At 38.8% G+C, this 18,032-nt stretch overlaps 1 protein-coding gene across 2 annotated transcripts in view; it reads right to left on the reverse strand.

The window, feature by feature from the left end:
- Positions 1-1,947: 1,947 nt before the first annotated feature.
- Positions 1,948-18,032, reverse strand: part of LOC148360779 (neuronal-specific septin-3-like) — a 147,344-nt gene continuing 131,259 nt past the window's right edge. For both annotated transcript variants that reach the window (XM_088341690.1, XM_088341689.1), the window contains exons 7-11: positions 11,258-11,375; positions 9,651-9,746; positions 9,474-9,570; positions 6,555-6,606; positions 1,948-4,734 (exon numbers count right to left, since the gene is read on the reverse strand). In XM_088341690.1, the coding sequence (XP_088197816.1) occupies positions 4,515-4,734; positions 6,555-6,606; positions 9,474-9,570; positions 9,651-9,746; positions 11,258-11,375 (583 nt within the window). In that variant the 3' untranslated portion in view covers positions 1,948-4,514. The remainder of the gene's footprint in view (positions 4,735-6,554; positions 6,607-9,473; positions 9,571-9,650; positions 9,747-11,257; positions 11,376-18,032) is intronic.

The following is an 18,032-nucleotide window of genomic DNA, read 5'->3' on the forward strand; positions in this document are numbered from 1 at the left end:
CTTCTTTCCTTGTCTGTCCCTCACCTTTAGCGGTCCCCACTTAAACTCAACACCCCGCGTTTGTTCCGCCCCTCATTTTTCGTTCACCCGGTCAAAACATATCAGAATAAGTGTCTAAAATAAATACAAATAAATACATTACAAAAATATAGAGTTGCAAATACATATTATACATGTGTTACACATATTTACAAAGAAAGACGGTACACCGAGAGAGTTTTCAAAGCTTTAATAATATTAATAATAATATAGCTTTGACAGGGTAGTTAATGGTAGCAACACTCGAGCGCCGCGAGCGGCCGTTAGACAAATTACATAAATTGGCCGCCTCACTGAATAAGCCGCAGGGTTGAAAGTTAGGGAAAAAAGTAGCGGCTTATAGTCCGGAATTTACGGTATATCCTAAACAAAATTGAGGATAATTGAAGCCAATTTATCTAATTGTTATTCATTTTCCACATTGTTTCAGTAGTTTGCCTATTTTAAAGTTAGAAGACAGCCTAATGTTTTACAACCAGTTAAGACAAATGGTTGTTGTCTAAGGATTTTCCATTATCTCCCTACTTTCGTTTTTGTCATGATGCAACCACTTATTACCATGAGATAATACACCTGATGGTGCAACCTGGACAGATCTTCAGTGACTCTCCCAGGGTCAATGGGTGTTTCGGGTCTTATTTAGACATTCTTGCCCAGGAAACAGCGGGTGATCAATCCCCTGACTTGTGTCCAGGTAGCGTACTACGCCACACCTACCCCCACCCCTCAATCAGAGCCAGCATAAATCCTTTTCAGCTGCTACCAAGATGTTGTTGATGGCTCTTCTCCTAAGCAGTCAACAAATACAAAGGAGCCTGAGGACACAGTGTAAGGACCTGCCTGCAAAGCCCCTGCAGCCCAACTCAGTAGGCTCCCAGCGGGCCCTCCACCCATTTCTCCGGTATTTAGCCACAAGATCAGCTCACATTGCCCTCTTTCTCTCCCGAGATTCATCCAACCAGTCTTCCCAGGGGACCATCAGCTCAAGGAGCAACACCTGCTCGCTGGCTCTAGACATTCGAACCATGTCTCGCCGCAGTGTTGTAGCTTCGACGATGTCTGAGAATCGCAACGGCTTCCCTATGTCCACCAGTACCTTGAACTTGGCGTTGACGACCCAGGTTTAAAAGTGATTGTCAGCTATTTTGGTTGTTGCTCTTCTGACTTTACAGCCATGGTTCTGTACCTCATTTGCGCCCAGATTACTCTGGAATGAAAACCTCAAGGAAGATGATCAGTGTTCATATTACCCATGTCTCAACCCAAATATTTAAATAAACATGAGGAGGAAGAACAGCCGTTCCTCTTCAAAGACTTGCTGAGATCTGGACATTAAAGATGTCCAACTATTGGTCATTTATTTTCTGGCCAAAATTTCCCAGATCAGGACATCATAAATGAAAATCTAGCATTGGTAATGGTAGCTAGCAGAGAATTTTCTTAAGTAAGTGAATGAACGGCGAATACATAGAGAAAATAATTGAATATGAAAAAATAAGTTCAGGTTATTCTTGAAAAAAATACTGGTGTATTTGAATAAATTAATTAGCAACCATCATGGTGTCACTATCAGTAGCTTCAGAGGTGATAAACGTCCGGAGTTTTTTTCTCAGGATACAACCTTCAGAAATTGCCTAAACTCTTCTGTGCCTTTGGTATCTGTACTCGCTGTTTCAGTATGCTATACCACAAAATACATGCCAATCTATTATGAGCACTCTGCGCCCTAGTGGTAGAGTCTGCAAATTCTAGTAACTTGGATTTTCTTTCATATGTAAAGCAGGATTTTTGCCTGAAAGATATCTCGAATTTCTCGTAACGGGCCATCGTATAACAGCCTCACCTGCTCCGCCCGACTGCACGTCACTTGTTGAAGCATCGGCTTTGCAATGAAGACAAAAATCATCAAACAATAAAAATATCAACCTTTATTCTTTGAGCATAACATATCAAAGATAAAACTTTATTATACTGTCACAAACAACAAAGAACTATACAACAGTAAACCGAGTAACCAGAACTTCCTTGGGTTCATTAAAATTCTGATTGTGAGAAAATTGTGGAATCGCAAAAGATTCCCAGGGAGTCTATTAGATCTAGATCCAACGTGAAAAAGATTCAAAGCATATCTGGACTGCTTTGAAGGAAGTATCTTGACACATATTTACCTAAATGACAGCAAAACATGTGACTAAATAATTTCAGCTCGCGATGGAAAAGTCATGCCACTATGAGACAAGCACACACAAGCAGGTTGTTTGACACTTTTTTTCGCAACAAATGAAAAAAAAAAAGAATTATCGAAACACTCAAGATATTCTGTATGATACAAAAGAAAAACCCTCTTTAATATCGATTCACAAGCCAGAGAAATGGACAATGAGCTATTCAGCCCCATGGTTTACAATATCGTTAGAACAAAGTGAGTAAAAATACACGGATAAATGGACACTGTAAAATACAAGGTGACGGCTTTCTATAGGACAATAACACTTTTTATATAAAACATGACAGCGAGGAAGGAAAAACTAAACAAAATTTACAAAAAAATACTGCTCTACACAGTAACGGACTGTGTGAGTCAGGTTTTGGTATACAATAACGCTACTCTAAAAATATGCTGACACGACTAAATAACTGGACTGGATGCATGATGACAACAAACAAAAACAGACTGCACGAATCAAGAGTTAAGCTTGTGGATTCAAAGTTGTTTGGACAGCTATAGGCGTATTTTGCAAGATGTCGCTCATTTTCTTTGACTACAGATGCTCCCCTACTTACGACCATTTGACTTACGAAAAACGGTAGATACGAACATTTTTTTCAGGATGTCGAAAAATATCCCGACATTGCTGTAAGTTCGATTTTGTACAGGACATTACTGTAGTGCTCCTTTCCGCCGCTACCGGCGTGTGGCACTGTGAGCGATCACCCAGCATCCACACTGAAGAAAAAATCCGGCTTCTTCTTCCTAGTTCTTGGGTAAACATTCTGCACTGTATCTCCAGCGCGCTAGGAACTTTGACATTTTTATTGCTTAATAACTCGTCCATCCATTCGATATGCTTGGTGTAAAGTGTAAAGAAGAGGCGAGCCATTTCTTTTGAAACGAAAGTGGAATAAGAAAGCTCGATGCGGTTGAGAAAAGTGTTTGATCGCTTTTTTTTTCGTCTACTTTCTACCACGGAGGAGGAAGTAGCCTAAACCTTGAAGCTCGTCTTCCAAAAGTAAGTTAAGCTTAACTATATTTATCCTCATAGTGCATATTAATTCATGAAATGTTTAGTTTTTAGTACAAAACAATACAGGTTACTTATACAAGCCTTAAACATACTTATATAAACCTTAAACATAGAAAATATAGCACTGAAGTAACTTACCAATAAATTTAACTCACGAGCAATCATCCAGAATCTCGTTTGTAAGTTGGGCAGCTTTTGTATTATGAACCTCTTTGGCATTATTTTACTTATTGCCATTGATGGTAAAAATATTATTAGCAACAAATGATTTAAAATGTGAGGTGGGATTTTATTGTGGTATTTTTTTCAGGGATGGGGAACTCACCGAAGTTATTTTTGGGTTTTTAATTGTTTTAGGGAAAAAGTTCGTTTTAGGTTTATTTCATGCGAGGGTAACCTAACAAAAATCAACGAGGTACAGTATATGACCTAATAATTAGTCAAGATCTTAACAATTCCGACATTATTTTACAAAAACAATAAAAAGTGTAAATGAAAATGAAAGATGACAATTTTCATTTCCACTTAACAAATGGGACACTGCGTTATAATTGACCACTAGATGTTGCTGTATTGTCTACTGCAAAAAAGGGTGCTAAAAAACAAAAATTGTCAAAGGATGAGTAAAATATTAAGAAGAAAAATGGTAAGATTTGATCACTTCCAGCCTCCGTGGTTTGTATTCTTTCTGGTGCTTTGTAGCAATCGTTTTCGGTTGCACTACACGATACAGTGACATATAGCGGTCAAATATTATACATTTGAAATTTTGGCAGGGAAAAAATGAGTTTTATGCACCTGTAGCATCTGTTTCAGGTATAAGTATTAATAACTACGAAAGAGTTGGGTATCTCTAAAGTATTTTTCCTATTTTTGGTGAGGCTTTCATCCTTTTTGTAACTTAGAAATAAATAATCACATTCCAAAAACAAGTTATGATTAGAAGCTTAACTAGAACCTCTCTAAGTGGTCCTACTGTGAATGGCTCCGCCTCTCGCTTCAAGTCCATCTGATCCGCCGAGCCAGTCGTCCCAATTATCATAAGCGATATAGAATGTGAGATAATGGATTCCCCACCCCTGTTGCATGTTGAGACCGAACTTCACTATATTTATTTGGTTTTAACGAGCGCTAGTCGACTGCTTATGTGTACTGTGGTAATGGAAAAAGTGGATCTTTGCTGCAAAAGTCCCATTAGGAAAAAGTGGATGTACAGTAAATGTGAATGTTCTACATCTCGTGTGTGAGGACGTGATGTTGGAGCCCCACCCCGTTAGCCTGCACGCCATTGGCCGGGAGAATCTGAGGTTGCCCGTTGGTCTTGGCGAGGACGGCAGGACGCTCGGGTGGGTGCGATCCCGGGTGAATGTTGGACTCGTTTAGCCGGCGTACACGGTACGTCTCGTAGTGGATGCTGCCCGTAATGTCCTTGATATTCTGCATGTGCGTCCTGAATCATAACAGGGGAAAAACTATTACTGTAATCCCTCGCTACTTTGGGGCCTCAGTGTATCGTGAGTTGAAAAATCACTTATCTCTGTAAGCAGGGGCCAGCAGAGGGCATTTTTTGCCATTCTGTCACCAAATAAGTGAACTGCACTTGTGCGGCTGCGATCCATTATTCTTAATCGCATATTGTTGCATTTTTTAGTCTTGGTGGTTCTATTTTGTTGTTCAGTCCAGCAAAAAATAACGCACTCGTGCAGCTGCAACTGACTATTCCTTTTTGCATATTGCTGCAAGCTGGAAATGGCACAGCGCATTTTCCTCAAGTCTGACAGCTCTTTTTTTGCGCTTCTGTGCAACAGAATGTAAACTGCACTCGTGCGGCCGAGATCCATTATCCCTGATTGCATATTGCAGCAAGCAGGGACTGTCAGGTCTGGCTTTTCTCTTTGCCGTTACTGTTTTCCCACCCAGAACCAACAGCACTTACAAGGCTGCAATACACTATCCCCAATCCCATATTAAAAACAAGAATAGGCATTGTGGGGAGTTGTGCCATTCTGATAAGCCTAAAGTGAAATGCAAGGTTGTGGCCGCAATCCATTACCACCTGTCTATTGGGCCTGGCATCTGTTTTTGCTATTCTGTGGAACAAAAACTGAAGAGAACTCATGTAGTCATAATCAGTTATCCTGATTGCATTTTGTTGGGGCTGTCAGGTCTTTTTTGCTGTTACTGTATTACTGCCTAAATTTAACTGCACTTGTGTAGCCATAGCCATTCATTATCCCTAATCACATATTACTGCAAGTGAGGATTGGCATAGCGCACTTTTGTAATGCCCAGCAGCTTTTTTTTCTGTTATTACTGTATTTCTGCTTTAAATGAACTGTACTTGCGTAACCATGATCCATTATCCCTGATCCTATATTGCTGCAAGTAGGAACCGTCCAAAGGCACTTTTATCGGAAGGCCTGCTGTTCCGGAACACCTAAAATTAAATGCATTGTTGTGGCTGCAATCCATTATCCCCGATCGACTATCACTGGGAGCAGGGGACGGTTGAGCACTTTAATCTTTCGCTCCGGGCCACTGAGGCATGCCATTGTGGCCCGCTTAAAATGAATTGTTTTGGCAACAATCTTTTATCCTCGGAACAAAAGCAAGAACATTTTCCTGAATACATCATCAGCCAAAATATCAAGACACAAAATTGTGATGATTTACATATTTTCTATTTTTAGTCTTTTGAATATCAAAACCTAATTTAAAAAACAAATATCAACGTAACAATTTAATAAGTTAAAATACATTATTATAGCAAAAGTAATGTATGATAAATACATCATTAAATAACTTATCAATCAATGTTTAGTTTCATAGAAAAAGAATCTTCTTTCTGTGTGGATTTTTTTAAAAAGTTTTTTTTTATAAATATTTTTAAAAATCGTTTATTATTTATGTTATTAATATTTGCAATAACAGATTCTTCCCTTAAAACATTGCAAAGATTTGATTATTAAAAAAAATATGATATTTAGAAAAAATGATTTGAATATTAATTTTGAATATCTTATGCTAGCATATTTCATTAAAATATGTATTTACTGCAACATAATGTTATGTTATAATAATAATTCTATTTTAATTTAGTGTCTTATTAAATTCAAAGGACCTTGACGTTGCGTCAATAATAAATGCTCTGTTTCATGATGTTTAATCTTCCTTTTTACATCCAAAGTGACTTTCATACAATAAAGCTGCATAATAGAGGAATGTTTATGTGTTCTAGTGACATAAATAAACCCCGGAAAGATATCTGACCTGATGAGGAGGTCCCGCAGGTAAGCAAACTCACAGTGTGCAATGTTCTCCACTGCAAAACAAAAAAAGAGACATGCGCGGCGGTCAATTATTGAATCCTTCCGTTTTCTCATGCCCTGTAATGGAACTCGACACCCACGGGCAAATCAGGCAAGCCATTAACTACAACCATATAATGAGAAATTATATGTGCTCGTAAATCCAACACGCCTGCGATTCATCTTATCACCGCAGGATGGTGCTGTTGTTGACCAAAGCTATTCTGATGGATCTCACTTTTGTCTGAAGTGGATTTTCAGGGACTTAACATTATTGCTGCGACAAGCGACGGGTGCTAAAACATGTTTGAATTATAGATTATGTCAAGAGTGCAAAAGAAGTCTGGGACAGGGGGCTTATTTATGTAAAGCTTTGAAATATAGAGGCACCAAATTAAATTCAGTTTGGGGGTTGGCCAGTGCTGATTACGGACATTGAGTGAACTTGCAAGCTGGGTGCCAAATTCACAAATTAGACACTTAAAATTCAGTCTGGGAGACAGACATCCAGTACACTCAAAAGAGCAGGAGCATAAAAAAATATTAAATCCTATGATTCTTTTTTGCATGGACCAAAATCTATTCAAAACATTTTAAAATAAAAAGAAAATAACATGCTAATCAAAAATTAGCAAGATTATCTGCAGACAAAGAAAAAATGATTTTGCTTAATTTAGTATTTTTTGATGGAGAACAGTGGAACGGTGTGGCAGCTAAGTCAGTTTTTGCTTGCAGATGACACAGCGCTTGTGGTTGATTCTGAGGAAACATTGAGAAGGTTGGTAATGGAGTTTGGAAGAGTGTGTGATAGGTGTAAGTTATGTGTGAATGTTGGGAAGAGTAAGGTGATGAAGGGTTCATGGGATGGAGTGGGCATTGCTTTGGAAATAAGGTTGAATGGACAGGTGCTGGAAGAAGTTGAAAGCTTTAGGTACTTGGGTTGTGATGTTGCTGCAGTTAGTGGAATGGAGTGCGAGGTATTGCACAGAGTGAATCAAGGATCAAGGTTTTGGGTGCTCTGAGGAGAGTGATGAACAACAAGAGTATGAGTATGGATGTTAAGAGGGGACTGTACGAGAGTGTGATTGTGCCGACTGTGTTGTAAGGTGCAGAGACTTGGAGCCTGAACGCAGAGTTGAGAAGGAAATTAAATGTTTGAGGAGTATGTTAGGAGTGAAGAGATTGGATAGATTGAGAAATTAAATTGTGAGTAACAGAACTGGAGTAGTGAAACTGAGCAAGCGAGTACTCGGTTGGTTTGGACACATGGAGATGATGGATGAGGAGTGAATGTTGAAGAGGATCTACAGAGCAGAAGTAAATGGAAGAGGACCAAGAGGAAGGCCGCGATTGACGTGGATGGATGGTGATATGAGTGCACTGGAGGAAAGAGGTCTAAATGTAGTGGAAGCTAAGGTTCTTGTTGGTGATAGGAATGAGTGGAGAGGTGCTGTGAAAGGATAATCGGATATTTGGACGCGTTCTAAGGGATGGGCAGGGCACCTGTATGATGCGGCAGGGGTAAACCAGTGAAAGCTGTCTGGCCCTGCTGTTGAACGGAAGAGTGACATGGCTGCTTTCTCGTGTCCCGTTTCATCAGGAGGGACGAAACCGTGACCAATTTGGGTGCCTAGGTGCTTAACTTGTTTGGGTGTTTGGGCATTTGGGTTGGCCATGGTCAATTCTTTTGTGTTTTTTCTTTCTTTTCCTTTTTTTCTTTTCTTTGTTTTTGCATATGTGTTCTTCTTGCTGTTGGTCAACCCTATCGACGGATATGACCAAGGTAGGTAGACAGACAGACAGACAGACATATTTTTTACACTTCATCATGGCTCATGGATTAATTAACTGCTAGGGTATTAGGGGGACCACTTCCTTTAGTGTGTCTTGGGCAAGTACAGCCTAGCGGCGCCCATCCCTTTAAGGGCAGTTTTTTTAAATAGGGTTGTGCCGCCCCCCAACATGAAACAGATAGTACTGGTTTCTATGGTTACCAGTAGCAGGATAAGCCTCCTGATCTGACTCAGATACAGCATCTTCATTATCTGGTCGCCGTTGAAATCGTGTGATTTGGCAAGGTCTAGTTGGTTGTCCAATATTTTCAGACAGTGTTAACAGCCAGGTGAGCACAATGATTGACATACTGTCATTTTTCATTGTTTCAAACATCTCATAAGATACATTTTATAACTTTAGCATAATTAACAGTCAGAAACTTGCTTTTTGGCTACAGGGTGGGGTGTGTTGTTTGAGGTGTCCTTGAGAGTAGAATAATTTTTCTATTAAGTATGTGTTAACACTGCCCAACTGAGTTCAAAGGTACTTTGAAATTCCACCACGCCTATCTGCTTTTATCTTACTTTTGACAATACCGTTCAGGGACGTGCAACATATTAGGAAGAAGGAAAGGAGGGCAGAGGATTTTCGGTAGGAGAGTGACTTCATGCCCGTCATCGCCGTTTTTTGTTCGTGTAGCATTAAAATGGTAAAGTAAGAAAAGACCCGGTTTAAATACAGTCCAAATGCTAACCCAACCCCCCCCAAAATAGACACCCCCACCCAAAAATGAAAAAAAAAAAAAAGAGTTTATTCGAGTGGATCTAAGAAATGCATGTATTTGCACGCGCATCATAAATAAGCTGACTGAGGCTGCCATCATGACTTGAAGCCAGGAGATGGTGGCAGAGAGTAACACAGTTTCAAATTTAGGTCAGCCAATTAAAGAAACACATGTGAAATATAGCGAGACATGTTTCGAAAAACAAAATAGGAATGAAAGAAAAAACATTCCTGGCCTTAACACCCCTCACAGGAGCCTAAAAATGATAGACCTAGTAAAGTTTCAGAAGGTACGTTTGGGGGTGCATATTTGGCATTTTACCCTCAATAGTGCCCCATTTTGTTCTCCTTCCCAGAATCCTCTTCCCGTTCTCCTGGTATTCCTGATCACTGCCCACGACAGCGAAGGGGATCATTTCCTGTGCGGAACACAAAAGCAGACAAGGTCACATTTTTCTTGACACCTTTTGGTGACATTTTCACGTGTTGGCCACGTTACCCGGATTTTGTCATTAATCATCCTGTCCTCTGCATCCTCGTCAAACTCTTTCTGCGGGTACACGTCGATGTCGTTGGCCCGCAGACCTTCCCTTATCTGCAAGGGACGGTGAATGGTTACAGTTGAATGACAGTGGTATTGATAGGGCAAGGGTGGGAAAACTAGGGCCCGTGAACCACATGCAGCCCAGCAGGTTTTCCAATCTGGCCCACCGAACGAAAATGGTAAAATATTGCGACAATATTAACAAAGTGAATCAAGTACTATTAATAAAAATGTTTTTACCTTTGTCCCCACTGTGCGTCTACTACAAGAAATACGACTACATATCTACTACAAAATTATGAAAAATCAAATATCAAATTTCAGTTCTTAAACAGGAACCTTTTATATTATTTCGATTTAATTCTAAAGAAAAACAATACAACAGTAATACAAAAATTCAACATACTACAACAAGATACTACTACAGAAATACTAAAATAATTCTACAATGAAAATGCTACCAAAATTATTTCCACAGTAACATTTTAATACAGAAATACTACTTAATTTTTTTCCGACAGTAATATAATTCAGGAATTCTTCTACAGAGATGCAATAGGAAACATTACAAAAATACTACTGCAGAAATACTAAAACAATACAACTATAGAAATACGACAAAAATGCTACTAGATAAATACTACAATGGAAATACAACATCACTAATACTCTAATACAGAAATATTACTACAGAGATACCACAAAAATACTTCTACAGTAATACTATAAAAGTACTTCTGTAGAATGACTATAATAGAGAAATACTACTACGGACATACTACTACAATAATCCTATAGTACAGGAATACTGCTAATGAGATACTACTGCAAAAGTACTATAGCAAGACTACAAAAACACTATGAAAAAAATACAAAAACCTTCTACAGAAATACTACTATACAAGTAAAATACATCTACAGAAATATGCCGGAAATACTACGACAGTAATATTATAATACAGAAATACCACTACAGAAATATGAGTCAAGTCTTATTTATTTGTATAGCCCTTAATTACAAAGAGTCTCAAAGGGCTGCACAAACCACAGTCTATTGTAAACTACAGACTATTATGACACCATCCCCTGATTTCAAACCTACACGAGGGAAAGGAAAAACTCAAAATCCTCAAGATGAGGAAATGAAGAAACCTAGAGAAAGGACCGCACATGAGGTAATCCCACTCCCAGGTTGACCAGGCTGCAACCAATGTTGCATTAACAAAAAATAAAATAAAAAATAAGATATAAAATAATTAAAGTATAATATGAAATAAAAAATAAAATAAAAAGGATGATCTACAATAATTATACAACAAAACTAAATATTAAATGTAGTTCTTAAAACAGGGACCTAATATTGTTTTTCTTTAATTGGGAGTGTTTCAAAACCAATTTGATGACACTAATCTAATGAAAATGTAGATGGATGCATGTTCTAGTTATTCATAAATGCATTTGGATAGTCTCCAGGACTGGCCCCTAACATTTTAAGCCAATGCGGCTCCCGACTCAAACTTTTGCCTACCCCTTTGATAGAAGGTGTTTGGGGGTACACTTACCGTTTCTTTGAAGTAGTCCCGTTCCTCCAGCGTCAACGTGTCGGCTTTGGCGATGACGGGTACGATGTTCACCACCTTGCTGAGACGCTTCATGAACTCCACGTCCAGGGGCCTCAGACTGAGAAAGCACAAATCAAAATTTTGTAAAATGTAACATGCAATATTTGAAAATGTTGAAGAGATAAAACGGCGTTTTACAACCAGTGGGCTGTGGGACCTTGCCTCGTGTGATGCTGTTAATTGCAAATAGAGCATGTTATTGCTCAATATCATTGCTAACATTCATCCATACCAGTGGGTGGCATGGAGGACTTTTTCCTTTTTAAATACTAATTATGTCATGAATCGGAACTGGAGGAGAACCCAAAAGTGTGACGTTTCTCACGTAAGCTTTTATTTTACAGGAAATGGGGCAGTCATGCACGTTAACCCAAACGCCAGTGATTCGGCGATCATTGGTTGGAAGACGTAAGGCAGCAGTCTGGCGTGGAATGAAAAGAAGCCAGCGGCTGATGAGATCGATACCAATTGCACGAGCAGATATCGGACGGATGGGGTCGAAACCGGACAGGAAGGGACAGACAGGATTGATATCAAAACTGGATATCGAAATTAAACAAGACAAACTAGACACTGAAACGAAACTGAAGATCGATATTAAATGGGACAAAATAGACAGAACAACACCAGGCAGAAAACACAAGCAGGAGACCGGACGGAGTCAAAAACCCACGTCTGGTGGGTGCAGAGGTTCGTTGACGAACAGACAACGGGTGAATGAGAACACTGAGTTTAAATAGAAGGGAAGCCAATTTGTCGCTACACGAACAAAATCCGGCGATGACGGGCAGGGTCAATTGGACCCCATGGCAATCGTGACAAATTATGTGCTAATACGGTAGTACATTATATATAATAACTTAATTTATTAGAATCAACAGTCTAAGATGGCTGACTCCCGATTGGTGTGTGAGTGTGTGTGTACCAGCTCAGTAGCCTAGATGGTAAGGCGCCCGCTTTGAGACTGGGAGGTTCGGGTTCGCGCCCCGGCCGAGTCATTCCTAAGACTTAAAAAGTGGTCGGCGGCGCCCTCTCTTGGCTGCGGCTGCATCGGGTCAGATGCAATCGACATTTCGTTCTGTGTACATTGTTACACAGAATGACAATACAAGGAAATATTATTATTATTATTATTATTATTATTATTAAATTGTAAAGCGCTTTGTGAGGTCTTCATTGACTTGAAAAGTGCTATATAAATGCAGACCATTTACCGTATATATATATATATATATATATATATATATATACATTAGTGTGTGTGTGTGTGTGTATTTGGTAATAAGAAAAATTCTTACACATTGTTTTGCCAACTTTAATAATAATAATAATGTTAAACTATTTAGTTCCAGTGGCAGACAGTCTTTGCTTATCTTAAAGTCCCAGTGGGTAATATCTGACCACTAGACGGCACTATACTGTCTAATGTAAACGAAACCCAGTGCCACAGGGCACAGCGTAGCAGCAAGTTACCAGACAACCATGGCATCGACCTTAAGTAGGGATTCCATTATGTAAAAGAAATACAAATATATCAACTTATGATGTTAAAAAAATTAACATTGGGATGACAGTTCAGGTATTTTTGCCTGGTATTTAAATAAATGTTGGGGGTTTTTCGTACCACTGTGAGGCACTACATATTACACACGGTCCCTTTAGGTATTATCTTTATTATTTTTCTAAAAAAAAAAAAAAAAAAAAAAAAAAAAAAGAACACGAACAGAAGTGTAAAAACAGGTTAAAATATAGGAAAATCTAAAAAGACAAACAAAAAAAAGCAAAGTATAAACCCTGAATTACTTTGTTTAAAAAAAAATAATAATGATAATAGTCGTTATTATATTGATAAAAAAACGTTTATACTGTCAGGCATGATGATAATTTGAGATTTAAGAAAACACACAAAAAACAGGAGCCCGTAATTACTTAAACAGTTTTTATTTTATTTTTAAATTAAAAAAAAAAGTGCCTTGGTTCACAATAGTTTGCGAAATGCTAAGTTAAAAGCTCTTATTTGTTCGAAATACCAAAGTTGACTGCAATGACCCAAAGCAGCCACTAAATGTCAGTAGAATCATGGCTCGTATTTTCAAGCTGACGAGTGTTGAGCAATCCAATCCAGAGCTCTTCAGTTTTTGATTTTTTTTCCTTTTACTTTATTATATTTATTTTCTTGCTCTCTTTATTTCTACAGCACTTTATGTTCCATTGAAAATGGTTAACTTTGTATTGTTGATTTTGATTGTATTATTTTCTATTTGCAAAGGTAAATAAAATCGTTTAAAAGAGAATAATGCAGCATAGACTGCAGTTAGCATGTTTTGCAGTTATTTCTAAATTCCATGTCAAAAAACTCAAAAATCAAGCTGCCATAAAAAGTTGTTTTATATATTTTTTTAAAAAGTCCTCGGTTGACAATTGATTTCCGGCATGTAGCTCTGACGTCACAAACACGTTCGCTAATCCGTACCAATATAAACACATTTTCTGCTCTCAGAACTTTAGTACATATTTATATGAGTGCGCCTTTTTCACGGCATTTAAGGACTTTCAAACCCAATTTTCCAATTTTCCTCAGTACCATTGAAAGAAGAAATCTGGTGTGATTCATGTATTTTGAAGAACCACTAACATAACTGCAATTTACAAAATGCAATTTTTCATCTTGCGTGTGCATTTATCATGACATACTATTTTTAGCTCGAGCAAATTGCGAATACAGACGTTCACCTACTTACGACCATTCGACTTACGTAAAACGGGAGATATGAACCATTTTTCGGGATGTCGAACAGTATCTGGACATTACTGTAAGTTATATTTTGTATTGTGAGCACCTATTTCGCAGTACAGGACAGTACTGTAGTGCTTCTTTCCTTCGCTCCCGGCGTGTGGAGCTGTGAGAGCTCACAAGGAATCCACCCCGAAGAATAAATCTGGCTTCCTTTTCCTAGTGTGTGTGTAAACATTCTATACTGTCTATGTCTAAACTGTCTCCAGCACGCTAAGAACTTTGACATTTTTATTTTTTATTATCTCGTGCATCCATTGAATAGGGTTGGTGTAAAGTGTGAAGAAGAAGCAAGCCATTTCCTATGAACTGAAAGTGGAATAAGAAAGCCTGATGCGGTTGAGAAAAATTTCGGAACGCTTTTTTTCGGCCACTTTTTTTGCCTCAGAGGAGGATCTCTTGAAGCGCATCTTCCAAAAGTAAGTTAAACTCAACCTAATTTGTCTTTATAGAGCATATTATTTTATGAAATGTTTATTTTTTTAGTACAAAACAATACAGGTTACTTATACAAGCCTTAAACATACAAAATATAGCACTGAAGCAACTTATGAACAAACAGCGTCTGTATATTTGTTTTTGAGACAAATCTCTCCCCAATTAGGTGTTAAGTAAAAATGACACTAATATATAGCTTACATTTTCAGTTTCAGTAAGTTCTTTTGATTACAATTTACCACTGGGAAATGCTACCTTCATTTTAGCATGATGATAAATATCCATAATTCATTTTTAATCACATATTTCATAGTGCCCTGTTAAGGTATGATAGTAACCTGACCCCTAAGGCGTGATGACACTTCATAGGACGATGTCATACAAACTAATGCCAGTTGCTGGTGAACCTGGGAATGTAATGGGAAAGCGAAGCCCCCAGAGAGGAGTGTCAGCATCATTTTCAGGCAGACTTGTAGAGAAATGTGGCAAACATGTCAATCATTTACCAACACCTTACCCAGAATTCAAGCACTTTTCAACCCTTGAAAACACAACATTAAAATTCTAGCATTTTCAAGGATTTCAAGCACTCGTACGAGACCTGCTCCAATCAAACCCCCATAATACAATTTGTGGCTCTTAAATTCGCTAGTCATGGCAAGCCTGGGTCAATGATCCAGCCAGGATTGGACGGCAGGACAGGACAAGATAGAAAATAAAAAAGAGGAGTGTAGCATCTGTGACAATGAGAGCTTGTGTTTTCATCAGATGCTAATTGTGATATACACGAATAAGCATGCGTATATTGTTGTCTTCTAGCATATGTTCGCAGAAGCAGATGCTGGCCATCTGTTGTATACAGACTTTCTCTTATATACGGCTAGAAAAAAAAAAGAATCTTTATTATTCAGCGCCTCCTAGTCATGAAAAAAAAAACCTTCATGAAAACAATAATATTCATTTAAACTATAAGCAACATAACACAAACATAAAACAAGCATTTTAAGTCAAGAAATTAGCATTTATTTTACATAACATGAGTCCCACGATGGGGGAGCCGACATGATTGTCCGCCATCTTTTAGCTAAGCGTAGTGCTTGTTTTCAGTTGGACTACAATACAGTGGTCGAATATTATATATTACACGAGAAATGACCTTTAAAATCTGGGGTAGGCTAACTTTTTGAGTCGCAGTTTTCATTGCGTTAAAAATATTTGACTGAGGGGCGCGGTCATTAGGGAAAATATGATTGATTTTTTTTTTGTAACCGTCGATACAGAGTTTCAAAGCCGATATCTTGATACCCCTTTGATACCTACATAAGGAGAATAAATAAAGTGGGCCTATGCAATTTCTCTCAGTTGCTTATATAAATAAGTATCCATGAAGACATTGATTTATATATATCGTATTTTTTTGTGTATAACGCACACCCCTCCTTTTTGTATTTATTAACAATCAATATATTTTGTTTTCCTTTTTCTCAGCTCAAACTTATCATTGAAAGTGACAAAGGTTGTTGAATATGTGCCACCATGATTAAAATCATTTATTGACAACCTAAACTATGAACACAGTAACAACACAAAATTAACAATGTATTTATTCCATTTCCTTCAAAATCCGATTCAGTAACAGATACTCCAAAGAGTTGTTTCCTTTGTCGCGCTTTCTGTTTTCTCTATTCTCTAACATAACTAAAAAATTAATGTGGTGATGAAATGCCTTTTCATGAGTCATCTGTATCCCAAGTACTCTCGTGGATAGTATGTGGCGCTCTCCCCGCTGCAATCCGGGTTTGATTGCTGTTGCATACAATGTTAAGCAATTGTGATCAGCTATAATCTGTCTTGGGGCAACAGTAGCTCAGGAGGTAGAGCCATTGTTTTAGGATTAAGGGATCCCAGTTCGAATCCCGGCTTGTCCGTGTTACATGCCGAAGTGTCCTTGGGTAAGACACTGAACCCCCAATAAGCAGGTTAGCGCCTTACATGGCTGCACAGATCACGGCCGCTATTGGGAAATGTGAAGCACAATGTAAAGCGCTTTGGGAAGTCATTGACTTGAAAAGCGCTATATAAATGCAGATCATTTCATTTTCATTTAATGTCTCTCAACTGATCAATCAATGCACAAATACAGCACTTATTTAGTTCTGTGCAACCCTGACCCTAAGAGGCGTTTTAATTCTATGCGCCTTATATAACATTCATCTCATCTCATTAGCTGCACTGCTTATCCTCAGTAGGGTCGCGGGGGTGCTGGAGCCCATCCCGGAGTGCCCGGAGGAAACCCACGAAAGCACAGGGAGAACATACAAACTCCGCACAGGAAGTCCGGTAGCTGGATTTGAACCCACACAGGAGGTTCCCAAGACCTTAGAACTATGCCGCACACACGATAACCACTGCGCTGCCGTGCTGCCCCTATCTCATCTCATCTCATTAGCTGCACCGCTTATCCTCAGTAGGGTCGCGGGGGTGCTGGAGCCCATCCCGGAGTGCCCGGAGGAAACCCACGAAAGCACGGGGAGAACATACAAACTCCGCACAGGAAGTCCGGTAGCTGCATTTGAACCCACACAGGAGGTTCCCAAGACCTTAGAACTGTGCCGCACACGCGCTAACCACTGCGCCGCCGTGCTGCCCCTATATAAAATTTAAAAATAAAAATACAAAAGACAATTTTTTTGAGGGGCCGCCTTATAATAAAGTGCGCCGTATCGTGCTGAGAATACAGTGTACAGATTCTCATAAGCAGCTGTAGAAAACCGTGTGAAAAAAACCTTCTAGAAAGCATACACTTAAATCCATGCGGGCTTAGCGCTCACCAGAACCTCACAACCTTGCTCGAAATCCGTAGCGCGGTTACACACTTACACATTCCACAAGAAACAGCTGCTGCGACATAAATACCCAGTGAGGGAGGTTGTCTAACAAAAACATACAGACATAGACACACACTTTCACCTCCTCCCAACGGGGAGGTTAAAGTGGGCGAAGCTGAACGTCGGAAACATGAGGAAGTCGTCGAAGAAGACATCACGGAAAGGTCCAAGGTCACATGATGCGGTTTATAGGAATGCTATGTAGTAATCATATGAATATTAATGAAACCTTTGCCTTGGCTGTGTTAGGCATTAAAGGATAACCTATCATGAAAAGGATGGAAACACATGTTTCTGGTTGAAAATAGTTCAACAGCAGGGCTTTTTTTCTTTCCCCTAAGTTTCTTTAAAGGGACAGTAGTGCCATCAAGTGGTGAGCTAATACATTCATTTAGAAAACCCACTAAAGAAAACAATTTAGTAATCTCTTGGTTATCATGGTAAATGGGGACCAGAACCCCCTCATGAAAAGCAAAAATCAGCAAGGAAGCGTCACACCTTCATAAAAACCCCCCAAGGGATGAAGTCTTTACCGACTAAAAAAAATGTGACTGTAACAGAAAGCAGGGATGTGATTTGACCAAAGTGAAATTAT

Source organism: Urocampus carinirostris, chromosome 8 (genome assembly GCF_059441175.1).
Source record: "Urocampus carinirostris isolate Australia breed hairy pipefish chromosome 8, RoL_Ucar_1.0, whole genome shotgun sequence".
Lineage (NCBI taxonomy): Eukaryota > Metazoa > Chordata > Actinopteri > Syngnathiformes > Syngnathidae > Urocampus > Urocampus carinirostris.